Consider the following 26660-nt stretch of genomic DNA (forward strand, 5'->3'; position numbering starts at 1 on the left):
ATGAATGGGAAAGCTTTAAGACTTTATCCCAAGGACATAATCAACATGGTGGTCAAGATTTATGTCCAATGATGTCAACTCAAGAATACCCATAATACTGAAAAACTAGAAGAAATCTAAACATTCATCAAGAAGTGATGAGTAAATAAATTATGGTACATTCAAATGATGGAATATTTTGTAGCTATCAAAATTGTTTTCAAAGGCAGTTAAGGACAAAATGCTGCTCATGATCAAATTAGTAAAAAAAAAAATACAAAATTATATTCAAAGCATGATCAATTCTGTAAAATCTATATAGGTACATGCCTTTGGAAGAGCACTGAAATTTGAAATAGAAACCAGTTCACTGCATAGAAGGATAAAGCCCACTTTTGCTTTCTTTTTCACACTTTCCAAGGTTTCTATAATACACATGTACCATATATAAACCAAAAATAAAATTTAACATTTAAGAAAACTAAGCAAACTAAGAACTAATAATTTGTATCAATACCATTTGCTGCAAGCTAAATGACTTAGAGCAGCTGTTATTTCAGTATTCAGAACGTGAACAACATTTTACTTTTAAGCATTTAAACTACTAATATTAATACTACTTTTGATTATACCACCAAAATAATCTCTGCTTCCCCTTTATTCTGGATAAAAATGAAATAGTCATATCCTGATTTTCTTCTTTTATCCTTTTTACTACAGCATCTTCTCAGACTCACAGGAGAATGTGGAACATGAACTATCCATTTACAGTCAGCGTTATGATTTTACTCCAATTATCGAAGAATGGCTAGGAGAATAAGGTTGGTCTCTTTCCTTCCTGCAATATTCACTTTCATCTGAATAATTTTCTGACAGTAACATAGCAAATATGAAATAAGATGATTAAAGTGAAATGAATCAAAGCTTGGTACAAAATGGGTTACCCAGGAACTTTTAGATAGTTGAATCCATATCATCAAGAAGTTTAAAAATAAGAAACACCAGACACAGAATTCCCTGGAGGTCTAGTGGTACGTTCACTGCAGGGGGCACAGGTTTGATTCCTGGTTGGGGAATTAAGATCCTGCAACTTCAAGATGTGGCCAAAAAACAAAAAATTACCAGACAACCAGACATGCATCACTGGATTAAAAAATGGCCCGCAGGTTACTACTACTCTTTAAAATACTCAGTGTTGTCTGCTTCTCACCAGTGTGTTCCTTTTTTTCCCCCCAATATTGGAAATGGACTCTCCACCCTCAACACAGGCACTATTTATTCCCTTTTCTGATCTCCTTGGGACTGGAATTCACAGAATTCTCTACACGATCACACCTGTGGCTCCAAGAGGGGGGAAATGGCAAAAAGGTGAGGGGAGGGGACCAGGACAATTCTGGTAAAAGGTAGGCATTTACTAGCTACTGTGTTCTAAACACAGTAGTGCTTTTTTTTTTGACACATAGATTGTTTTGATAGATTTTATAGATAGATTTATAGATTGTTTTTATATTAATTTTTGCACAAATATACTATTACAATGTTTTCTGAGGACAAGTGACAGAGACATATTAAGTCTGTGTGGTGGTGGTTAGCTGGTGGGTAGAGGGAAGTCATACAATTTTGATAAAGCTCTCCAGGTGATTCTGAATCTCATTCTGAGGTAAGAAGAGATGAGATCTTTTTGTTCTTGATAGTTCTTTTTTTCTAAATGACAAGATTGATCGACTGACCCCAGATAATTTAGAAAAGAGTCAGAGTTAGGAAAAGGATTTAGAAAAATTTAGGCTAACTGAACCTTCTGTCCTGTATCAGTAAACACTCCCTTTTAAATACTTTAAAATGGATTCTAAAGGTCAATGAATTATACTTTTTCAAGCCGAGATTTTAAGTATGCTTTGAAGCTTTATAGGGGATACTTAACAGCACATATTATGACTTTAAATATATTAATTAACACGTATATTCTAAGAGGGCAAGGTCTTGCCTGCCTCATTCAATGCTATACATCAATCACATTTATAGTTTATGATCAAGGACTATTTGTGGAATGAACACATCTGAGATTCAGCCCTCAGCAGCCTCTGTATCATAAGAGTACTAGAGATAAGAACCTGCAAGAATCTTCTTTGGCAATTTTTTAAAAAATGTAAGTAATTCTCTATCTGGAGACATCATAGGCTGTCTAGAGGCTAAAACTAAGCAATATGGTCTCTTGAGTTTCCCTTCCTGACCTCCACTTCTAATTTGACATTTTGGTTTCTAAAAGCAGTAACTACATTTACACCAAGTTCCCAGCATAAATCAGGGGTTGCAAAAAGCCTAACAAGGCCAAACCAGATGACGAAAATGTACAGAGGCAGCTGGGTATAAGGAAAATGGACGCCAGACACTCCGCCTCTGGACCAGGGAAACTGGAGACGAGCGTAAGCTCGTCAGGCAGCCAGGACTGCGTGAGCCCTGCGTAAGGAGGGAAACCACCAGGGGCTCCAGCCCACAGGTCTCAGGCAGTGAGGGCCGGGGATTACGGCTGGATCAAAGTGCTGCTGAGGTTTTCAAAGAGAAACTTGAAACTCAACACTTCTTCATTTGAAATCTCAGCTTTCACATGTTAGCAGACCAAACACAACAGATGTGAGCATTATATTCAGTCCTCAGGCCGCTGACTCCATCAAATAAAATCACATACACATGCAGCCCAGCCCCACCCACCAGGTCAAATGTGGACTTCATTTCTCACTTTCAGTCAAAACAGTGTCAAGGTCAGAATTCTTGCGGGATGGGCTACATTCTCTTGATCATAGTTCTTACTTTAAAAAAAATCTGGGCACATGTGTGCCCATGGCTGATCTGTGTCAATGTGTGGCAGGGGCCACCACAGGGTTGTGAAGTGACTGTCCTCCAATTAAAATAAATTAATTAATTTAAAAAAAAATCTGGGACTTGCCTGGTGGCCCAGTGGCTAAGCTCCAAGCTCCCAGTGCAGGAGCCTGCGTTCGACCCCTGGTTAGGGAACTAGATCCCACATGCCACAAGGAAGACTGAAGATACCACATGCTGCAACTAAGATCTATGTAGCCCAATATATAAATTAATAAATATCTGGGGGGAAAAACTCTTTAAGGAACCAGATAAGCTGGCCACTTTAATCTATTTCCTATAAGATAGATAGGCGCGCTTGGCTTGGGCTAGAGGCCTAAACTGTATGAGTGAATGCTAATATTAATAAAATTAATTAACTAAATTAAATTTTTTTAAAAAAGTGAATCACAATGAAAACACCACGAAGCATTTGCCGTACTTTTATTTCACAATGCATTTTCAAGCACATCCTGAAAATGAGGCAAGACTGTCACAGGACTCGGTGAAGCTCACTCGCCCACCCACCAGCAACAAAACCGGCCTTCCTTCAGCAGTTTCAGGCAGAAGCAGCAGGAATTCCCTGCAGAGCTGCTGAGGATGCCTCACTATAGATCTGTCGCCCAAACTATACACTCTCAGTTAACAGGACAACCGGGAGCTTACCAAATTTAAGTCCTATACTATGTTATAATATACAAATTCATAAGAAAAAGAGGCATCTTTATTTACCTGTAATTTTGAAAGGTCTTCCATATAATTTTTGTCGACTAAAGATTCGGATGAGATTAAGACATTAACCCATGGATTTATTAAGCCATAATGACTACAGGTGTTTATCTAAAATGTAAAAGAAATTTATTGTAAACAAAGTACAATAAAACAAGGTCTTCTTCATCCATCCCACAAAAAGTAAGCAGTCTCCAACTTTCTGCTGTGTCCCAAAATTAGTTATACATTTTCTTGGGAATGGGAACAAAGTCTTAGAATGTATTCCCCTGGGAAATGTTTCAGCCTTGCTGCTTCTTAATGAACAAATCTTTACTAAATATTTCCTAATATTTTAACTTTCAAAAGAGTGCAAAGAGACAGTTTCTAACAAAAAGGGTAATACTTCTTTTAAGCTAATTACATTTAAAAAAAGTTAATAAGGGACTGCCACGGTGGGCCAGTGGTTAAGACTCTGCGCTTCCACTGCAGGGAGCACGGGTTCAATCCATGATCAGGCAAGCTCTGTGTGCCATGCAGCGTGGCCAAAAATAAAGTTAACAGTAACACTGAAAATGATTTTTATTTCTACTACTTTCCTTGGGAGTCAAAACCTCTTCCGTAAGTTCTGAAGAGAATTCCCATAAAGACTCCCTTATTCAAGAAAATCCACATTAGCCTTGCATCCATAAGGGGTAAAGGGGGTGAGGAGAACAGGAAGCTAAGAGCAGTTGTCAGAGCGGCTCAGACTGCAAAAGAGTTCTAGTCTGTGCAGCCGACAGGAAGTGGAACTCTAGGGAGGAAGTCTCTCTCCCACAGGGCTTCTGCAGTTCCTCTCCCAGCAGGGAGGTCTGCAGGTGTCTCTTCTCTCACGTTCTACTTCATGACCATCACCTAAGGGCGTGCAGATGGGTTTGGGGGAAAGCCCTGTTCCCCACACTTTGGCTACTGAGGTACCACTACAAGGAAATGATAAAGGAGTGGTAGGAGGCGCTCCTTAGCATATAAAATTTCAAATGCGGATGTCACTCGCAGGCAAGTTATAGGTGTGTTTTTAACTCCTGCTTAAAGAAAGAATCTGGTAGGACTTCCCTGGTGGTATAGTGGATAAGGATCAGCCCGCCAATGCAGCGGACATGGGTTCGATCTCTGGTCCAGGAAGATTCCACATATCATGGAGCAACTAAGTCCATGTACCGCAACTACTGAGCCTGTGCTCCACAACAAGAGATGCCACTGCAGTGAGAGTCCCCTATACTGCAGCAAGAAAGTAGCCCCTGCTTTCCGCAATTAGAGCAAATATGCACACAGCAATGAAGATCCAGTGCAACCAAAAATAAAATTAAATAAATAATAAAATTTAAAAGTCTGGTAATATTATGTTTGATGTTATACTGTTAAAAATAAGTGACATTATCATAATGTATGAAAGTGAAAGTGAAGTCGCTCAGTCGTGTCCGACTCTCTTCGACCCATGGATTGTAGCCCACCAAGCTCCTCCATCCATGGGATTCTCCAGGCAAGAATACTGGAGTGGGTTGCCATTTCCTTCTCCAGGGAATGTACATAAAGTTTGATTCACTGTACTATTGCATTATCTTACCAGGTCCTCTGATGTTCTCAATGGTGTGGTGTCAGGAGGCTGCCTCTTCGATAATCTCCAGATGTACTGTGATGTGAGCTTGAAAAAAAGTTCCTGAAGCACCACATCTGGGAGACAGGCTACCAGCTGAGCTTCCCAAAAGTCCACTAAGAGCTGAGGGATCGTGTCTCCATCTTTACCACAAAGCACCTTGAGAACAGTGAAACAAGCCCCTACAGCTCAGATAAATATAGCACTGATCAAGTTACAGCTGGTCTAAAAAGCACTCCATCATGCGGACCACGTGTTCAACAATTTATCCACTAGCATTAGTGCCATGGGAAAAGCCAATTTAAACATTTTAATATACTCCAGTTGCATGAACAGAATTTTTCAAGAAACATTTTTTTAACCTGTATTTAAGTGATTATGTGTAAGTCTGGTATTTCAATAAACAAATGAAAACTTGCTTCTCTTATTCTACTCCTCACTTCCCATCAACTTCATCGGGCCATCTAAAATAACATGTTCAAAGTGACAAACCTTAAAGAAGGAATCTGCTTCTTCAATACCAATTTTGTTGTTCTTCTGTAGGGCCAGGACTGAAGCCACAAGCAATCCAGGCTGAGTCTCCTTCAAGTGAACTGCAAACTCAGTTGGAACAATCTGTCCTTTCCTCTGCTGAATCAACAGCCGAGGTTCCAGAATGAAGCCACATACCAACTTCATCTTCAGATTAAAAACAAAACAAAATTTAGGAACCGAATATACATTACATTCATCTTGGAAATACATGCTATGGCATTCAAGACTCACTGATAAGCCATTAACAATTTATTATAATCTCAATTTTTAATTTAACTACAAACACAATTCTAAGAACATCATTAATAACTGTCTTCCTAGACGTTATTAACATAGTTAAGCATCAAAGTGTCATATATTATAGACAGCTTTAAATTTATGTCTATCTAGGATTCTTCAAAATTATGAAAGTTCATCTTCCTAGAATTCTACTCTTCAAAGTAGAGGACATGTCAGTGTTGACTTGCTCTCCTCACCATAACAAAATGTGCCATTTGTGCAGCAGTAAAGAACTCCTGCTCTTCTTGGTTACACCTGAGCAATAAGTACTCAGCTAATGTCACTTCTTCATTTCTTCCTCGACTGATTAATCTCTTTGGCTCATTTCCCTACAGGGCCACTCTTCCCGGGGGAAGCCACCTGGGAAGCCACCATTCAATCCCCAGTCTTTCACAGTCATTTGTGATCTTCTCAACTGCTGGATGCCTAAGGCTCAAGGTTAACATCCCACTTGCTGTACTTGACTATATATCACTGTTCTGTATTTAGGGACACACCCCACACCTCCTCATGCCACGTCACACTGTCAGCTTAGGGCAGAGCCTATATGCTCTTCAGTACCAAGCGCTGTGCTCTGAATAAATCTGACACTAAGTTGAAAAGTCTTTGGATACCCCTAGCTACCATTTATCATTTATTATTCTTTTTCATTTCCAAATCCAAAGCCCAAGCACTCCCACTTTGGGTCACTTCCTTTTAATACAATATTAAGTCTATTTTCCTTTACCACTAAGGAAAAATGAGCTACACAGAAGCCAGAAAAAAGCTAAACACCTCAGGACCACCGGGTCCTACGTTAGCTGACTATTAATGCTAGGTACGGCGCCATACCTCTGAATGGCTTTTCATTTCATCCCTGTGCATGTCAAGATCTCCCATTTTCAAAGCCATTGCTGCCTTGGCCAATGTCACTAAAACTGATGAAAATCCAGAAGTCTCCAGCTTCCTTAAATATTTTATGGCAGTTAAAGGATCAATATTCTTCATAGAAGGACTACAGAGAATATGTGGCAGTTGCTTCGGCTCAGCCGCATAAATCATCTGAACTACTTTTGCTGACAATTCCTTTGGTGAGCAAAACAAGAAATAAAAGGTCAGTCAGCCGATAGAAAGCACAAAATCAGCAAAAAAATTAAAAAAGGATAAAAAAGCAAGATACAACATTCCAATTAATATAAAATTTTATACTATGTTTTGATTTAAAAAGAGAGTTGATGATGATAGCATGGGAGATCTGAGGTGACCTAAAATGATCTCTTTGTACCAAGCTGTGGTCAGTATTTCTAATACTAACAGGTGTTCAGAAGAAGAAAACAAATACTGGATTAAATGCCACTCAAAAGTCCATTATAAAGAATTACTACTTAGTACAAAATATACTTAATATTTATAGAAGAAAATTTCATTTCTCTTAAAACCTTAAAATATTTGAAATCACAATACCCAACTCTGTATATCTGCATTCAACTATTTGAAAATACACAAAAGGGAGGACGTCCCTGGTGGTGCAGCAGATAAGAAGCCACCTGGCAACTCAGGGGACACAGTTTCAATCCCCGGTCTGGGAAGATCCCACATGCTGTGGAGCAACTAAAAGCTCATGCACAACTACCAAAGCTCATGCTCCAGAGCCCAAGGGCTGCAACTACTGAAGCCCAGGGACCCAAGAGCCTGTGCTCCACGAGAGAAACCACCACAATGAGAAGGCCATGTACCACAACAAAGGCCAGCCTCTGCACAGTGCAACGAGGGAAAGCCTGAACAGGAACAAAGACCCAGAACAACCAAAACATAAAAAAATACACCAGGGGCTAAAAACAATTCTTAAAAAATGTCACTGGGCCAGGATTTTATAAAAAAGTTTTAGACACTTGGAGAGAGGAGCAACTAGGGTTTTGAAAAGGGCTGTGGATGAGAAGGCGGCAGGCAAGGCCCAGGTTCTCTGACATTCTTCTAAAGACATGCCACTGATGCACTGGGCAGGTCACTCAAGCACAGTGGACCACATCTCCCTGTCTATGTAATGAGAAAGTATGAGAAGATGATTCTAAGTTCTTTTTCAAGCTGTAATTCTATGAGTATTATTAATGAAGAAAAAGTGCACCCTAGTTACCTTTTTTAGGAAAAAAGACTATGCTACCAATGAAAATACTGGGAACTTAATTTTTTAAACAGAATTGCATAAACAGCTAAAGTGAAAAGTTAAAAATATTCGATTTAATTAAGCAGGAAGTTGTATTCACTTCACTTAATTCTTCATCCAGGTTTTCATAAAGTGAATGATTAATGTAGAAGATTAATCCCCGCTCGTATTTCTGTGATCCATCCTCCACTGCCCAGTCTACTCGGTCCAAAACTTCCGCCATAGACAAACCAGACATCTTATAGTATGGCAAGGCCAGGTGGGAATGCGGGGTTTCAAGCCTAAAGGGAAGGAAGTGGGGGGAAAAAAAAAACCCCTCAGATTTGTCAATTTTAAGTTTGGATGTCTAACACATTTGATAATAAACCAGATCATGCTTTCCAGAAGACACAAATACTTTTCTGTGGCCAATAGGAGCTGGAACAAATTCCTAAGGTTTGTTCTGCGAAGTCATTCTAACTAATATAGCTTCTTTTTGCTTGCTCATAATAAAATCAGAGAAACAAGTGAATTTTAATATTCATAATGCGGCTCTACAATAATGGTGTTTATAAGCAGGAAAGTGGTAGTTGCTCAGTCATCTCCGACTGTGTGTGACCTCATGGACTACAGCCCGCCAGGCTCCTCTGTCTGTGAAATTCTCCAGGCAAGAATACTGGAGTGGGTAGCCATTCCCTTCTCCAGGGCATCTTCCTGACCCAGGGATTGAACCTGGGTCTCCTACACCGCAGGCAGATTCTTTACCATCTGAGCCACCAGGGGAAGACCATAAGTAGGAAAAGCCTTTCATTAATTTATGACTCCCGTGGTTCAAATAAGCCTTTAAAACAATTATATTAAAAAAAATTGTAAAGATCATTCTCAAAAATAGAAATCATTCTTCTTCCTAGTGTCCTTTTCTGACATTATAAAACCATTGATTACTAAGATTAAAATCACAGACTGTCCAACTAGGATCTCTGCCTCAAAGCTAATAGGCAATAGATGAGTAATACAGTTGTCTCAGGTCATTGGTCATGCCCCACCACCACCCAAAGGCCTGAAAAGAAACTTCAAATTTCTAAATTTGAAGGAGACATAAACACTGCTCATCTAATAAACTGTAAGTCCTTGAGTAGGAACAGGTCATGTTTATCTCTCTAAGCTTAGCACAGCACCTGGCACACAGGATGTGCTCAACAAGTGCTGTGGAATAAATGAGTAAATAAATCACAGCCCCTCATGTGTTGTCCCATTTGTCAGGGAACTGCCGGAGGTGGAAACGTTGATAAGTTACACCTGAAGCTCAGGTGGCTTCTTTATTTTTTTTCAGGTGGCTTCTTTAATGAGCTTCCAAAGCAGCATCACCAACCTGCTGTAGCAGTCGCCAAGGTACCCACAGCTTTCTTTAAATGCTTCTAAAAGCTCTGCCTTTTCTCCAGGTTCCAGCTGACTGGCATCCATCAGGGCCGCTCTCACTAACAAGTGAGCCTCGCTGAGAAGGTGGATGCAGCTCTGGGTTTTTGCAGTCTTGTAGGCATTACTGTAGTCTACCTAATACACAAAGAAGGCAAGCAGTTCATGATGCTGAAAACATCGCCCCAAAGTTTCCCAGGTCTGTAAGTTGTTTATAAAGTTACTATCTGAACACATTACATCCTAAGAAATAAAAAGTGGTTATTTATCATTCTGATAAGGCTTGGCTAAAGTGGCTTTCTTTTCCCCCACAATGTATGAGCCAATTTATCACATACATGATTGTAGATACTCTGTTAAACAACGTTAATCATCAGAGAAAGCAATTAGTACTGTAATACTAATGATACTGTTAACTGAGCAATAATTTGATCACAATTTGATACAGCTAATGAACATATCTGAAAGACTTAACTATTAAAGTTCTATGATTTCAATCTTTCTCAAATTCAGATTGAGCATCCTTCCTTTATCTTAGTTTCAATTGGTGAATTTAGATTCTACTACATCTAATTCTATAACTCATAGTGGGCTTATAAAAATTTTCACTAGCTAATCTGAGCCAATCAGTATTTTTAGACTCCAATAGGCAAATCATCTGGATGATGTCTAAGACTTTCAATTAAGTAAGACTGAAAACACAGGCCAAAGCTGATAAATTTATCAGCATTAAAATGCCAGGGACAAATCAGGCAAAACCTTCACCTGATGACCAAAGTGAACATTGCCGGTGAAGGACAAATGAATATTCTGCACCTCCCCACGTGAAACTCTGAGAAAGATGGAACGGCATCTACACAGAGTTCTGGCCCAACTCTTTGTGACCCATGGACTGCAGCCCGCCTGGCTCCTCTATCCACGGAATTCTCCAGGCAAGAATATTGGAGGAGGTAACCATTCCCTTCTCCAGGGGACGCCCCCGACCCAAGAATCGAACCTGGGTCTCCTGCATGGCGGGCAGATTCTTTACTGTCTGAGTCACCAGAGAACCCAGCCAAGAACACATAACCTCAATCTAATCATGAGAGAAGAAACAAAACGAAATGAAATGAAATGGAAAAATAAATGTTTAAAAGGTGGAGGAGGAGAAATATTTTTCAAACCTATCTGTTATAAAACAAAGAGTGAAATCTAAAAATGCAACAAAATAGTGAAAAAAACAAAAAACAAACAGTCTTACAGAGAACAAGCTGGTGGTTACCAGCGGGGGAAGGAAAAGATAAAGGAGTAAGAATAAGAGGTACAAACTACTACATATGAAATAAATAAGCTACAAGAATATACTGGACTGTGGTGTTGGAGAAGACTCTTGAGAGTCCCTTGGACTGCAAGGAGATTCAACGAGTCCATTCTGAAGGAGATCAACCCTGGGATTTCTTTGGAAGGAATGATGCTAAAGCTGAAACTCCAGTACTTTGGCCACCTCATGTGAAGAGCTGACTCACTGGAAAAGACTTTAATGCTGGGAGGGATTGGGGGTAGGAGGAGAAGGGGGCGACTGAGGATGAGATGGTTGGATGGCACCACTGACTCGATGGACTCGAGTCTGAGTGAACTCCAGGAGTTGGTGATGGACAGGGAGGCCTGGCGTGCTGCAATTTATGGGGTCACAAAGAGTTGGACACGACTGAGAGACTGAACTGAACTGAACTGAAGTGAACCCAGGGAATATAGCCAATAACTATAAATAGGCTATAACCTTTAAAATTGTGAATCAATATGTTTACACCTGTAACTTACAATACTGGACATTAACTATACTTCACCAATAACAAAAAGAAAACAAGAAAAGTTTTTTTTAATAAAACAAAGGCTATGAACATATTTTGGATGAAAGGAGGCTAAAGAGACATGACAGTTAAATACATTACTTGATTTCTAGACTGGATCCTGGGCCAGAGGATGGGGGAAATGCTACTAGGCCATTACTGAATCCATCGACAAAAATGGAATATGAACCATAGACTAGATAAATTATTGTCATTGTTAAATTTACTGAAACACATGTGTGTGCTATAATTGTATAAGCAAATATCTAAATTCTTAGGAAACATGCATTGAAATATTTAGGGGCATTGGGCCAGGATGTATGCAATATACGTCCCAATGGATCAGAAGAAAATATGCAGGCATGACTGTGCATTTAGAAAGCACAAGAGTGCAAAAAGGGAGAGAGAGGCTTCAGAATGAAGTTGAACATCTCTTTCTGGTCACTGGTTTCCAGAAGCTCATTGAAGTGGATGATGAACAAAAATTTCGTACCTTCTATGAGAAGCTTATGGCCACAGAAGTTGCTGCTGAGGCTCTGGGTGAAGAATGGAAGGGCTATGTGGTCCCAGTCAGTGCTGGGAATGATAAACAGGGTTTCTCCATGAAGCAAGGTGTCTTGACCCATGGCCGAGTCTGCCTGCTGCTGAGTAAGGGGCATTTCTGTTACAGCCAAGAAGGACTGGAGAAAGTGCAAGTCTGATGGGGTTGCATGGTGGATGCTGACCTGAGTGTTCTCAATTAGGTCATTGTAAAAAAAAAAAGGGAAAAGGATATTCTTGGACTCCCTGATACTACTGTGCCTCATCGCCTGGGGACCAAAAGAACTAGAAGAACTCGAAAACTTTTCAATCTCTCCTAAGAAAATGAAGTCCGCCAGTATGTTGTAAGAAAGCCGCTAAACAAAGAAGGTAAGGAACCTAGGACCAGAGCACTCAAGATTCATTGTCCTGTTATTCCATGTGTTCTGCAGCACAAACGTGGATGTGCTGCTCCAAAGAAACAGTGTACTAAGAAATATATGGAAGAGGCTGCAGAATATCCTAAGCTTTCGGCCAAGAGAATGAAGGAGGCCAAAGAAAAACACCAGCAACAGACTGTCAAGAGACAGAGGCTGGGCTTCCCAGGCGGCTCAGTGGAAAAGAATCCACTTGCCAACATGGGAGACACGGGTTCGATCCCTGATCCAGGAAGATCCCACAAGCTGTAGGACAACTAAGCCTGTGCACCACAACTACTGAGCCTGTACTCTTGAGCCCATGTTCCTCAACTACTGAGCTCACATGGCGCCAACTACTGAGGCCTGCAGGCCCTAGAGCCTGTGCCCCACAACAAGAGAAGCCACTGCAATGAGAAGCCCTTGCACCCCAACTAGAGAGCAGCCCCTGCTCGCTGCAACTACAGAAAAGCCCGCACAGCATCAAAGACCCAGCAGAGCCAAAAATAAAAATAAATAAATAAAAATATCTGAAAAGAGAGAGAAAGAGATGGAGGCTGTCCTCTCAGAGAACTTTTCCTTCTGAGTCTGAATCCAGTCAAAAATGAGATGTTCTAAGAGTCAGAAATAAATAAGATGAGACATCAAAAACAAAAAAAGAGAGAGATAGAAGCATAGGTGGTATAATGTTGATTCTGTTGACTACAGGTAAATTGATGTGGGGAATATAATGATTTTATTTGTGCTATTCTTATTCTCGCAACTTTTCTGTAGATTTGAAATTATTTCAAAATAGTTTATAAAAATCATCAGGGATAAGCAGACAGCTGTCACTCTTAGAAAAGGAATAAAGATACCCACAGGACAATACTACAAGTGCCGTGGTATGCTAGGACCATCTGTTAATATTTCAAAGAAGTGTGAGACACAGACATATGATCTGAGATTTCTTTCCGCTCCATTTCATGATTCTCTTGCCAGGGTTCAAAGTAAAGGTTGAAGGCTATTTATGTTTAGACTGGCTAATCAATTCCCATAGGAGAGTAGGTATGAATAAGGGAGTCTTATTTTAGTGATGGGAATTTCTCTTAGATCCTCAAATGTCACGAGCTGTGAAAACAAGAAGGTGAAGATATACAGTTCTCTGTAACAGCCTTGAAGCTGGCTGGTTGTGGCATTCTGAATGCGTGATACTTAGAATCAATTTCTAATGATCAATTAGACTCTAAACTTCTACACATAAGAAGTCTGAAAGGAGTACCATTTCTTTGTACAGTTGCACTGGTGAGACCGTATTCACAATATACAAATTCCACCCAGCTTCAGCTACAGGAGGTGTTTTGGGATTAACACTGGTACCTTTTCTAGAACTAAAAGCAAAACAAAGGACAAGAATTGTAAGACAAGACATGCTATTAATAAATGGCGATTTTAAATGGTAAATACCAGATACCTAAAATATTGTAACTCTGATACCATTTTCATTTAGTATTTTCTTTGGTGATTTATGCGGGAGACCCAGGTTCAATCCCTGGGTTGGGAAGATCTCCTGGAGAAGGAAATGGCAACCCACTCCAATATTCTTGCCTGGAAAATCCCATGGACGGAGGAACCTGGTAGGCTATAGTCCATGGGGTCGCAAAGAGTTGGACACGACTGAGCGACTTCACTTTCACTTTGGTGATTTAACTACACAGTAGATTTTTAGAGAACATTAGTGTACAACACTATATAGGCCTAACAGCAGTTCATGTACTACACTCTCGTGGACTGGTCAACCAATCACTTCCAATTCATTCCACAAGTATTCTTAAATAGGCAATAAGCTCAAAGAACAGGCAAGACCTCTCAAAAAGAACAGAGACTTGGCCATGAAAATCCCTGCAACCTGGCTCTCTCCAGCATGTGGCCTTCGTGAGGCCAGGGCTGCTGGGAAAATGTAAAACACAGAACTATAAGTCAACTTAAAGCACTATCATATTTCCAGTTTTCACTGTACGAAGCATTTTCTATAGTATGCAGTCTTTTCTAAAATGCAAAGTTTTGGCCAAATGAATTTTCAAATAAATTAAAAATTTTAAACCATTTTAAAAAATATAATACTATTAAGACATCAAATGTATAAGATTGCAAGTTATTTTTCCTCTTGCCAGAAAGCTTTTAGGATCAGTCATTTTTAGACCACTTTGTGCACACTCTAGGTGACTAGTTACCCATGGCAACCTGGTTATTTCTGCTGGTGGAACAAAGCACAGACACAAATAACTCAAAAATGCAAAAACTACAGTGTTTGATTTGAAATACACTCTATGTTCCTCACCCCCTGCCCTCAACAGTTTTCTCTCCTACTTAAAATTTCCATAGAAGAATGTTCATATTAGATTGCATTCCCAACCACTAAGTTCACAGGAACTTAGGAAACATCGACTAGAAGCATAACCACTTTGGAATTAACCATTTTATCCCAAATAATGTGAAAGCAGAAAACTGAAGTTAGAATTAACCTAAGATTAGAAGAATGCACTTTTATTTTAAGGTAGATTAACACATAATTTACACATCACAAATGTGCTTGCAGGTAAGAAATGCATTAGTTAATTTCTTTTCAAGTTGAAATACCAGAAAAAAAAAACTTTGGATAAAAATATTGCCACCGAAAGGTCAAGGAAGAAAAATAATAAACAGCCTTGTAGTTTCGATTAGCCTAACAGGCTCGATCTCGCTCATTAATTACACAGAAAAACATGTCCTTTAAATTCTTATTATACAATACCACAGATTTTTACTGAAACAGTTTTATAATTTATTTTCTTCTGAAAGCTCACAGTCAATTACAAAGGATATTATAAAGAACATTAAACCTTCTTTTGTTACTCTGAAAAAAGAACACCTAGAAAACCCATCTGATCATTCAAATTTTTGATTTAAAAAGATTAGTGAAGATGTACACAAAATATACCAGTAACACAATTCATTCCAGAAACTTTGGCAAGGATATCTGGGGGTGATGGGCATGCTTACAGAAACCTCTTGGGTGACTCTCTTCTCTCTGGAACGGTTTCAGGGTCTGCCTTGGTCAGAAGTACAACGTGGTTTTTAAAGTGACAGATGGCTTTCAAGCCTATGAAAAGCTGTATTCTTAAAGCACAGACATCCATACTGATAGGTGGGCAAGCCTAATAAGGAAAAATTCACAAATTTAGCCAATGAAGTGCATGAACTTCAAAAACTACAATCTCTACTTTCCTGTCTCTCCCCACTACTCAAATAATCCAAATTCCTATTCCTATCAGAGCAAGAGGCTATCTTATCTAAACTATATAACTGACTATCTCTTTCATATGTCCGCCAAAGAGCCCCATAGTATGTGCTGACCCTGACTTGATGAAAGCAGACAGCCTCCAGGAGCCCTGCCCTGAGCGGGTTACTGCCACACAGGGAATCCCCACTAACAGGGAATCCCCACTAACAGGGAATCCCCACCTGGCTCAGGTGGTACCTTCAAATGGGCTTTTAGTCAAAATCAGACACTATAAAAGGGCATTCTACTGCTCGTAAAATACATAAAAAGGTTTCTTAGTGGATGGGTGTATAGAAATGCAGGCACATTCAGATGGCCCGTTAGCTCTGCAGGTACGAACACTGCCTAGAATGGCTAACAGGCTGGAGGTTTGCCAGGCAAACTGGAGGAAACCCTAGACCAGCAGACAGGCTCCTGTCCTTGTAAGCAAACATTCACCCAAGCAGAATGGATAAGAAGCTAACTGAGGAGCTCTTTCTGGGATGCACAAAATGAGGCTGCCAGGTCTCCCTGGCTCCTCCATTAATGGTGTTTCAATTCCAAAGTCATCTTCCTTGTCCCTTTTGTACAAAGTGCATGGGGATAACCCTCCAACTGTTTTTGTCACTCCTATGAATAGTTTGGAGAAGGAAATGGCAATCCACTCCAGCACTCTTGCCTGGAAAATCCCATGAACAGAGGAGCCTGATAGGCTACAGTCCATGGAGTCGCCAAGAGTCGGACACAACTGAGCGAATTCACTTTCACTTCACTTATGAATAGTTAAGGTGGCCTTGGTGATGCTGAGCCAGAGTCTCAGGGGAAAGGGAAATAAAGATAGCGTGCATTATGGCCCTCTCTCTGAGGCTGTGAAACCTTTCTCAGACACCACAGCTTCCAAAGCCTGAGTCAGCAAGGGAGCAAAATGACGGCGTGCTCCGTTCAGGGGCATCTAGGATTTCAGGGTGGTGGATGTGCAGGGAAGGGGGAGCCAGGAGGTGTGACTATCACTGTCCTTCCCTCTGACACCTTCAAGGACTAGCCTCAGGGGCAGCGTCCTCTACTAGCTGCCCATCTCCCCTCTTTTCTCCCTTTCTCTCTTCTGTGTTTCTTCCCTCTGGTTTTATGAGACTATGAGAAGGCCTGGAATTGAGATTTATTTTCAAATGCAGATTGATGCCGCCTCAATGTGTTATGTACCCCTCACTCCACCATCATACCTACACAAGCCTCGGTCTTCCTGATGTTTAAAACAAAACACAAGGCAAGATGGGGTGGAGAGAGAGGAAGCAAGAGACAAAGAGGCTGTCACCTTGCCATGGGTACTAGGGACATAACCATTATTTTTAAAGTAATCTCTTGAAAAGGCTATGTGTGTATCTTAAACACAAACAGAAGGGCATGGGAAAGCTGTGATTCTGATTTCCCAAGAGGCTGAAGGTAGGCAGTAAGCCTGTCAGCAGCAGAATGTGACAGGCAGCCCACAGAAGAAAAGAGAACTTGGATGTGATTTCCAGAAAAAGGTAGCACACAATTTGGGTGACAGTGATAGTGGAAAAGTGTCTCAGACACATTACACACTAAACACCATCATCACTGGACACTCATTTTTCCAGAAGAAGGTGTTCCGGGTGCCAGATGGACAATAATGTGTGAACAGAGGCCATCATGATTTGGGGGTTCCCTGAAGCATGGATATGCATAACAAATACCCATCTCAGAGGTGAAACTGCACATGATGAACATGATGCAAACCATCAGCGCATTTCTGAGAACAAAAATTCAAGGTCGGAAAATAGAGAGTTTCATCATAAAATTGTCTATTTGGTGATCAAAAGCTTTTCAGAGACTAAGCAGATTACTTCTCACTAAAAACGAGGTTACTGATCTAGAATATCAATAACACTAGATCAAAACTATGGAAATACAGAACACTTGTTGAAGGCTTTGTAAAATGACAAAAGAATTATCAGTATATCCAATAATGGTATAAATAAATCATCTGAATGCATGCATTCACTTCTGTGCTCTTAGACATACAGATTTCTGAACTGTTTTAATAGCTCTATACAACTGCCAACACCAATACTTCTTATCAAAATGAATAAAACTGTAGTATACTATAGTTGTGATGTGCCCTCTATGAAGTTACACTATACATATTCTTTACCAAATTTTAAAAACATGCATTATATCTAAATTCTGAATGACATGTTTTCAAAGTAATCTTAAAAATTACCATCTAAACCACAAACTGCAAAATGCTTACCATTTTACATCCCAAAGCTCTAACTGAACAAACAAGACTTTAATGTCCGCCCAGCTTAGACGCAAAGAGCGAAATTTGCAAGCACTCATGTTTGATCTTTAGGCTGCACTGTCATTAGCCAGCTCTGACCTTCAGGGTGGTGTCCACATACGGGTCCTCCTCCCTCGCGGCCGCCGCACTGCACCGCACTGTATAACACTGCAGGTTGTTACTGAGGAAGAGGAGAAAGGCCACTGAGCAACGCGGAGGCCAGGAACCAACACGCCCACTGCTGGGAGGATGTCACAGGACCACGGAGCGACAAGGCGGGTGGCTGAACACCCCAGTACTCATCGAGCGCTGACAAGTTAGGCTGCTTCTGAACAAGAAGATTACCTCAGAAATCCTATGGAGTGCTTTTTTTAAACACATAACTGGTCCCCACTGCACCCCTACCAAATCATAACCTCTGGGGTTGAATCTGTGTTGTGCTTAGTCATTCAGTCGCACAGACTCTTTGTGACCCATGGACTGTAGCCCACTAGGCTCCTCTGCCCATGGAATTCTCCAGCCAAGAAAACTGAAGTGGGTTGCCATGCCCTCCTCCAAGGGATCTTCCCAACCCAGGTCTCCCTTTCTGTAAGTGGATTCCTTTCCATCTGAGCCACCAAGGAAGCCCACGGGGGCTAAGTCTAGACATGTATATTTCTACAAAGCTCCTGGTGTGACACACACTCCTAGTTAAGAACCATGGATCTGGGTCAATACCCTTATTTTATTTATAAAATGATGGCTAGGGAACCTGCCCAAAGTTCAGACAGGTGACTATCAAAGCCAAGGTTAGAACCCAACTTTATTATTATCTCAGGATGAAATGCAGCCTGGGTTGTGCTGGGCAACACACTTAGGTTAGGCAAATTCTCTGAAGGAATCTTCAGAATCATGTAGTCCAGAAGCTTGTTTTTAAAGACTAGAGCCTGCAAAGTACATGGTTGGTCCAAGTCCTCTTTGGAGAATGGAAATCAAATCAGACCCAGGTCTCCTCATTCTTCACACTCCTCTTTTAACAACTCCAGGCTACATTCTGCACAGCAAAGCAATCTGGAGACTTCACAGTAAGTGCCTGTGTACAAAAACCTTGATAGGTTTCCTTCTGATACTCCCTAAGCACCTCAAACTCCAATATCTAAACCAAACTTTTCTTTTGCCCCACACCACACCAGCCTCCAGTCTTTCAGAAAAGCAGGCTCGGGACTTCCCTGGGCAGCCAGGGATTAAGACTTCCACCTTTCAATGCAGGGGGTGCAGGTTCGATCCCTGGTCAGGGAGCTAAGATCTCACAAGCCTTATAGCCAAAAAACCAAAACATAAACAGAAGCAATACTATAAAAAATTCAATAAAGATTTTAAAAATGATACACATCCCCCCTCCCCCACAAAAAAAGTCTAAAAAATAAAAAAAGAAAGCAGGCTCAAAACTGATGGGTTTTCTCATGTCTCCTCCATCCCCAGTATCCCACTAGACATCAAGTCCTATAAGTCTCTCCTCTCCATGCTTCCTTCTCTTTTCACTGCTACTGCTCTGCCCAAATACAATCCCTCACTATCCTCACTGAACTATCCCAATAGCTCATTAGTATGTTCAAGCCATCCTCCACTGTGGCTACCATCCATTTTCCTAAAGTAATGCTCTATTCACATCCTTTCCTTTGCTCAAAATCTAAAAAAATTCCTTAATTTCCAAAGCCCCAAGTTCCCTCTCAGGCACTATTTTCCCCATTTTTGTTTCAGCAACTTTACATTTAAAGGACATTACTACACAACCCTTTGGAAACTGAAAAGACCAGAGATGTCTACACTGTTCCTCATGCCAGAGAGTAGGCAGAGAGGGGAGCATCCCCACTGGGAGGGGGTGCCAGAATCTTCAGGTGGGTCCTGTGTTGTGTGAAATACACCACAGCACCTGCTGGAGATTTTGATATTACCACTCAATCGGGAAAAACAAAAAAAGCACTGTCCTATGCAACTACTTATCAGAAACTCCAAGAAACCTGGACATAGCTTTGCTTGTAGCCTCCCCTCTATCTGGAACGCTCTTCACTTTCAGTCTCTATCTGTCAAATCTAACTAGCCTTCAGGCCTCACTTGCAACACAGAAACCTTGCCCGTGTGACTTGGCTGAAGTAATTTCTCTCTTCCCATAGCCTACGACACTTCCATGTAGTCTGAGGACATTTTTCACAAATCTCCTAGTGTTTGTGTCCCTTGTACGTGTCTTTCATCCTCTCTTACGTTGCTGTTTGCATAAAGCAGAGGCTGCGCCTTACTCATGGTTGGTTGGCCAGAGGGCTCAATGCAGTGCCTTGCCTAGAACCTGAACTCAAAAAAACAGGAAATAAAACCACAAGCATTACTAGCTGCTGAGATAAAAGGAAATGAGATTAAATTCAGGAACCCAGTTTACATGCCAGCTTACTAGGAGGATAAGGCACCTCAGAAGACACTCACCACCGATTAGCCACATGAGCCTGACCAACCCCAACCTCTGGACTCTCTCCCAATCTACACTACTCAGAGGGTAGAATCAGGCAGGCTTTCTGGACCCTTTACAGTCCAAAACCATATCAATGAACTCAACTCACATAGAAAAGATATGACAGCAGTGAAAAAAAAAACTTTAGGAAACCTAAAACTGAAGAGATGCCGTGACTGTTGTCAAGAGCCCCCACTGACTTTTCATTAGAATTCCCTATGAACATCTTCCCTCATGAAGAACCTTACCCGTTCTTAGAAAGATCCCCATCCAGTTTAAGAAAACAAAACAAAGGCAAACCAGAATTTAAATCTCTGATGTTGAAAAGGCAGTTATGAGCCATTATTTAAAAAATAAATAAATAAAATAAACCCAGGTTCAATCCCTGGGTCAGGAAGATCCTCTGGAGAAGGAAAATGGCAACCCACTCCAGTACTCTTGCCTGGAAAATCCCATGGATGGAGAAGCCTGGTAGGCTACAGTCCATGGGGTCACACAGAGTCAGACACGACGGAGCAACTTCACTTTCACACCCCAGGTGTGTATCATTAATTTATAGTGCTATCCACTGGTTCACATAATTTTCATTTAAAGATTTAGAAAGCACCTCAGGAATTTACAGAGAAATAAGTGACTCAAAAGCCAGCAAGGGACTGGGACATACCTTGTGATGACATGCAGAAACTGTGGGGTAAGCACCGCCTGCTGAGATTTCTCGGGATATTGGTAAACCGACATTAATTCAACAGATTTGACAATCATGTACAGGTAGCCCACATGAGGTAATGAGAAAAAACAAAACAGACTCAGCAACACTTTTTCCTGAGACGAATTTTTTCTATCAGAAGTAAGAGACCCTGCATGCAAAAAAACAACAAACAAACCATGAAACCAGTAAATAAAAGGAACCAATATTTTGACTTTTCTGTGTAAAAACATCTATAAACAGATAACCAAAGAGTTGCTTAGGTGCTTATATAAGAATGCCAGTAAAAAAATGAAAAAAGAGTGATATAATTAGAATATCAACATTTTGAAAACCCTAATAAATTAACAGATCTAGGTAATCATCATCAATAGTTGTTAATATCACAAAAAAGAGCCAACCTGATACCACGTACTTCTAAGAGAACTCAAGACTATTTGCATTACCAAAAAAAAAAAAAAAAAATCACCCTCATCTGATCAAGACTTAGACCAGCACTGTCAATAGAAATAAAATATGATCCATATATGTGCTGCAAAGTTTCTAGTAATTGGTCTTTAAAAAATAAAAACAGGCAAGATTTTAAAAATATATTAACCCAACATATCCAAAATATTATCATTTTTATACATAATCAATAAAAAATTAACGAGACAGTTTATATTCTTTTCTGTTGTACTAAGTCTTTAAGACCTAGTGTGAATTTTACACTTAAAGCATATCTTAATTTAGACTAGTCACACTTCAAGGTGCTCGACAGCAATACTGACAAACAGATACCATACTGAACAGTACAGCTTTAGATCACAGGGAAGTATAGGGGATACAGGAACATGTTAAATGACACTGTGGGGAGTCAGTCAGCAAAATTCAGACTGTGGGAAATTCTGTACTAATAGTCCAGTTTCCTGCTAACTAACCCTCAAAGAGAAACGAGAGAGGAAGGCAGAGCCTATATAGCAGAGAGACATAAAAGACATAGGAGCCAACTGCAGGTATAGAACCTTTCTTGGAATCTGATAAATTGCAGAAAAAAAAATGTAGACAATCAGGGAAATTTGAGTAACTGATGGGTATTGAATGATATCAAGCCATTTCTTAAAAATGTGAAATGACATTTGGGGTTTTTATTTAAACACAAGAATCCCTTTCCTTTAGAAACATATGCTGAAATATTTATAAATGAAAAGGTATAAGCTCTGGGGTTTGCATCAAAACAATCTGGCACAGGGCAGGAGGTGATTACAAGGCAACACTGTTGAAATTGTGTGATGGGGACCTTAGGGGTCACTGTACTATTTTTCTGTATCTGTGTGCCTGAAACTTTTCATAATCAAAGTTTTTTTTTTTTTTAATATAGCTCTGATTGATGCCCTTCAAGGATACATTAATAACAGAAGAATGTATAAAAGAGATAACTAATGAGAACCTACAGAAAAAAAAAAAAGAAAATCCAATTACTATACTCTCCACAATTGGCCTAAGACAACTGATCCAGTTTCTACTTCCTCTTCTTTCATACACACATCTGTGCTCTAATCATACAGAGAGCTGCTCGCTTATCTCCAAACATACATGATGATCTTTTACATGTTGCTTTCCCTGAGGTAGAATCTTACCAGAATCTCCATCTTCTAAAAAAAAAAAAAATTTATCTTCTAAAAATTTTACTTATCCATCAGGGCCCAGCTCACATGGGCACTGCCCAACCCCTTATCTATCCACTAAGTAAACATCCATCAGGCACCTACAACACGCCACTGTTCTGGGTTCCGGGGATACCACAGCGCACAAGACAGAGTAACTGCATTCGTTCTAGTGAGGGGGACCGGGGTGGAGAATAAACTCTGCAGTGTGCAAGGAGGGAACAGTTTAAACTGAGAAGTCGGGGAAGTCCTCTGTGGCGAGGTGATACTTGAGCTGTGAGCTGAAGACACTACTCTCGCAAGCTCTGAGGGAAGTACTATGTTCTGAGCACTGGAAGAGTAAACAATAGATCTTAGACTTGAGTGAGCTTGGTGTAACCTAGCAGCACACAAAAGCCCAAGAGGGTGAGCAGGACAAAAAGAGCTCAGGGTCAGGGTAATGCAGGCCATGGAGAGGATTTGGGGTTTTGTTCCGGGTGCTGTGGGAAACCCCTGGATAACAGCTAACCCTCTAAGGTGGCTGAGGGCCCTCTGATTTCCTGCCTTGTGTTATACCTCCCTCTCCCTGGCTTTTCAGTTCCTCAAGCAAAGACTCTGCATTGGCCACAATCAAACCTGCCCACCAATCAGCCCCATTCATTCTACAGATCCTCTTTCTCAGGAAGCCTTCCCTGACCCCCAGTGAGGTCAGGATCCTTTGTTATACATGCTCAAGGCAGGATTCTTCTCACAGAGCACTCCCATCAGTGTGTAACTGTATACTCCCTCTAATGTTCATTCCATTCAGGCCTGCTTCCCCCCACAAGACAATAAGCTCCATGAGTGCAAGTACTTTGCCTACTTTTGCTCATTACAGGAGCCCTAGTATTCAGCACAAGACCCAACACAGTAGGTACTCAATACACGGTCACTACAAGAAAAAAAAAAAATGTATAAGTTTAATCAGAGTAATATTTACACCTTTCCGTAGCCATCACCTGAACATGTGAAGCAGGCCGGCACTAAGTACAGAATTCAATAATGATTCTTAATCTGGGTTGCCCATTATATTTCTGGGGAGGTTTTAAAACACACTGATGCCCTGGGGCTTTCCTGGTGGTCCAATGGTTAAGACTCTGTGCTTCCACTGCAGGGGGCACAGGTTCAATCCCTAGTCAGGGAACTAAGATCCCACATGCCATGCAGTGGGATTTAAAATTTAATTTTAAATTAAACTACCTTTTAAAAAGTTCAAAAAAAAAAAAAAAATACTGATGCTCAGGCATCAGTTGACCAATTAAGTCAGAATCTCCAGTATGGGGAGTTCCCTGGCCATCCAGTGGTTAAGACTCTATGCTCCCAGGGAAGGGGGCATGGGTTTGATCTCTGATTGGGGAACTAAGATTCCCATATGCTGCAAAGCATGGTCTAAAAAAGAGACTCTCCAGTATGTTGAGACTGGGCATCAGTGTTTTAAAAAGCATCCAAGTAAGGCCAATGTGCAGCGAGGCTGGAAACCATTGCTCTTAAGTGAATTTCCATCCAGCCCACATTTTCCCATCTGGCTTACAAAGCCATCATTAGCAGCTCTGCCAAATGACCCAGCTGGAACCCAGATGAACCTCAGCTATAACAGGGCCCTGATTTTCTTTTGGGGGCCTACTGACCATTTCAGAAAGAGAAATGGGTTTTGTCAGGCATTTCCTCTCCATGGCTTCTCCTGGCAGACATGATTTCCACTTTGTGGATTCACTGTTATTTGCTAAGGAATCTGTCTAAGGCCACAGGGAAACTCAGAGAAACCTAACCCATTACTCACATCGGACTCCCCACTCTGCCCAGTGCCTTTCCAGCTCACTGCACTGCAGCACTCTCATACTCACCTGTTTGGTAAATGGGTAGAAGCTGAAGTGAATGCAACCTGACGTCATCAGACAAGAGACAGCAAGAAATATCAGGAGCGAAACGTCTGTGAATTCAGAGAGACAGAGGAGAGGAGATCTAATTTCCGTTGCATTAAGCCAGTAAATATATATTAACTGCTGGTGAATAAAAAGCTATCTAGTACCTATAGAGCAGGTGCCGAACGTGGAAATACTTTATTTTTTCATCAGCTAATCCCGTTGACTCCAGTGTAACAGATATTCCTGACTGTTTGCTTTTTTCACCAAGAAGTTCCATGGGCTTTTGGCAGATAACAAAATCATCTGACTCAAGCTGTGAAGTTTCATTACTGATGCCTTAAAAAATTAAAATTGAAGAAAATTATGCAGTAACTCCAAGTAATTTCTGAAACCCAATTAGATTTCACCACATTAAATAAATTAAATACAGTATAAATAAATACCACCAATTAAATACAGTATTTATACACATACATCCCATGTATTTATAAGGCACTATGGTTTTGAAATGTCTTAGCACTTGCTCATTCCTTCCTCATAACTGACAAAGTAAGTCAGGACATGATCATCATACCCACTTTATACATAAGGAAACAGAAACTCAGAGATGGTATTTCTAACCCAAGGTCATTCGACTAGTAAATATGAGGACTGGAATTTTAGAAACTGCTCCTCTAGCAGATGTTTCATTATTTTTAATGACAAATATATGTTGAAATACATTTATGTGCTACAGAATACATCACATGCTACAGGAAAAGATACGGACAGCCAGATCATAAACCCAAGTCCCATGTATTAGGAACATCTATTTGTGTGAAAGTCGCTCAGTCATGTCCAACTCTTTGTGACCCCATGGACTGTAGCCTGCCACGCTCCTCTGTCCATGGAATTCTCCAGGCCAGAATACTGGATCAGGTTGCCATTTCCTTCTCCAGGGATCTTCCCAACCCAGGGATTGAACCCAGGTCACCCGCATTGTAGGTGGATTCTTAACCGTCTGAGCCACCAGGGAAGCAACCACATCATAAATAAGGTGGCCTGGCAATATACATACTAGAGCCTTTCCGAGACTGCCAGAAATAAGGGTTTTTCTCTATACTCCAAACAAGAAAGTAAGCTAAATTCATTATTTACCTTCTGCCTGTTTCATGGGATTGGTGGTCTTCCGTGGATGGTGGTTAACACTCTCTCTGTTTTTGGGGTCTGACTCCAGTTTTACGATTAAGACTTCTAACTCTGACATGACAGCGACATACCCAACACAAAAAGAAATTTCAGCAGGGGTGATGTTATCTATGTGGATAATTAAAGAACGTTCAAAGTCCAAAATTGAGAATTCTTCATTAATTATCTGATACTTCAAACTAAATAAGACTAAATTATTGGTGCAGCCAACAAGAAGGTCTCCTTTCACAGGGCAGCAGGAAATGCACAGGGGGGCCTCAGAAAGCGGCATTTCCACAACAGACATCTGCTCTCTGAAGGTTTCGCTGAAGGGTGCCTCCATGTCATGCCCGACCATCCGGATACACACTCGGGAGTTTTCAGTCCTTTTACTTCTCCAGTTCACATAAGCACGCAGGAATGTAGCTTTGTTCTTCTCTTCGATTGCTACCAAATAATCTCCTGAGAAGGAAATAAGATTACACTTAGAATTTCTAATTAGAAACCACAACTTACCTTGCATCATGAAAAGGAACTAAAACAGAATCCTAATGTGAATGGTTGAATTAAAGATTGACTAGAACCAAAAGCTCAACATTTTGGCCACTTGATGTGAAGAGCCGACTCACTGGAAAAGACCCCGATGCTGGGAAAGACTGAGGGCAGGAGAAGGGGGTGATTGAGGATGAGATGGTTGGATGGCATCATCGATTCAATGGACATGAGTTTAAGCAAACTCCAGGAGATGGTGAAGGACAGGGAAGCCTGGCGTTCTGCAGTCCATGGAGTTGCAGAGTCAGACACAACTTGGTGACTGAACAAGAGAACAGAACTCTAAGTAACAGGATCTTGGGTGTATTTTTAACTGACAATAGGCATTTATTTAGGTTCTGAAATACAATCTCA

General features: G+C 40.7%; 2 protein-coding genes and 1 pseudogene across 5 annotated transcripts in view; 2 read left to right on the forward strand and 1 right to left on the reverse strand.

Annotated features, from left to right (window-relative positions):
• Nucleotides 1-5593, forward strand: part of CP (ceruloplasmin) — a 60533-nt gene extending 54940 nt beyond the window's left edge. For both annotated transcript variants that reach the window (XM_018049097.1, XM_018049103.1), the window contains 2 exons: nucleotides 700-800; nucleotides 5150-5593. In XM_018049097.1, coding sequence (XP_017904586.1) covers nucleotides 700-791 — 92 coding nt within the window. In that variant the 3' untranslated portion in view covers nucleotides 792-800; nucleotides 5150-5593. The remainder of the gene's footprint in view (nucleotides 1-699; nucleotides 801-5149) is intronic.
• HPS3 (HPS3, biogenesis of lysosomal organelles complex 2 subunit 1) overlaps nucleotides 1-26660 on the reverse strand; it is a 42382-nt gene that overhangs the window by 7423 nt on the left and 8299 nt on the right. For all 3 annotated transcript variants that reach the window (XR_001918157.1, XR_001918156.1, XM_013965835.2), the window contains exons 2-14: nucleotides 25725-26216; nucleotides 24752-24923; nucleotides 24567-24652; nucleotides 21017-21209; nucleotides 17970-18051; nucleotides 15313-15467; nucleotides 13553-13661; nucleotides 9484-9665; nucleotides 8233-8413; nucleotides 6821-7054; nucleotides 5669-5854; nucleotides 5147-5335; nucleotides 3568-3675 (exon numbers count right to left, since the gene is read on the reverse strand). Coding sequence is in view for 1 of the 3 variants with exons in the window: in XM_013965835.2 (XP_013821289.2) it covers nucleotides 3568-3675; nucleotides 5147-5335; nucleotides 5669-5854; nucleotides 6821-7054; nucleotides 8233-8413; nucleotides 9484-9665; nucleotides 13553-13661; nucleotides 15313-15467; nucleotides 17970-18051; nucleotides 21017-21209; nucleotides 24567-24652; nucleotides 24752-24923; nucleotides 25725-26216 (2369 nt within the window). In the remaining 2 variants the exon portion in view is untranslated. The remainder of the gene's footprint in view (nucleotides 1-3567; nucleotides 3676-5146; nucleotides 5336-5668; nucleotides 5855-6820; nucleotides 7055-8232; nucleotides 8414-9483; nucleotides 9666-13552; nucleotides 13662-15312; nucleotides 15468-17969; nucleotides 18052-21016; nucleotides 21210-24566; nucleotides 24653-24751; nucleotides 24924-25724; nucleotides 26217-26660) is intronic.
• On the forward strand, nucleotides 11653-12899 carry LOC102172764 (annotated as a pseudogene).

Source organism: Capra hircus, chromosome 1 (assembly GCF_001704415.2).
Source record: "Capra hircus breed San Clemente chromosome 1, ASM170441v1, whole genome shotgun sequence".
Taxonomy (NCBI): domain Eukaryota; kingdom Metazoa; phylum Chordata; class Mammalia; order Artiodactyla; family Bovidae; genus Capra; species Capra hircus.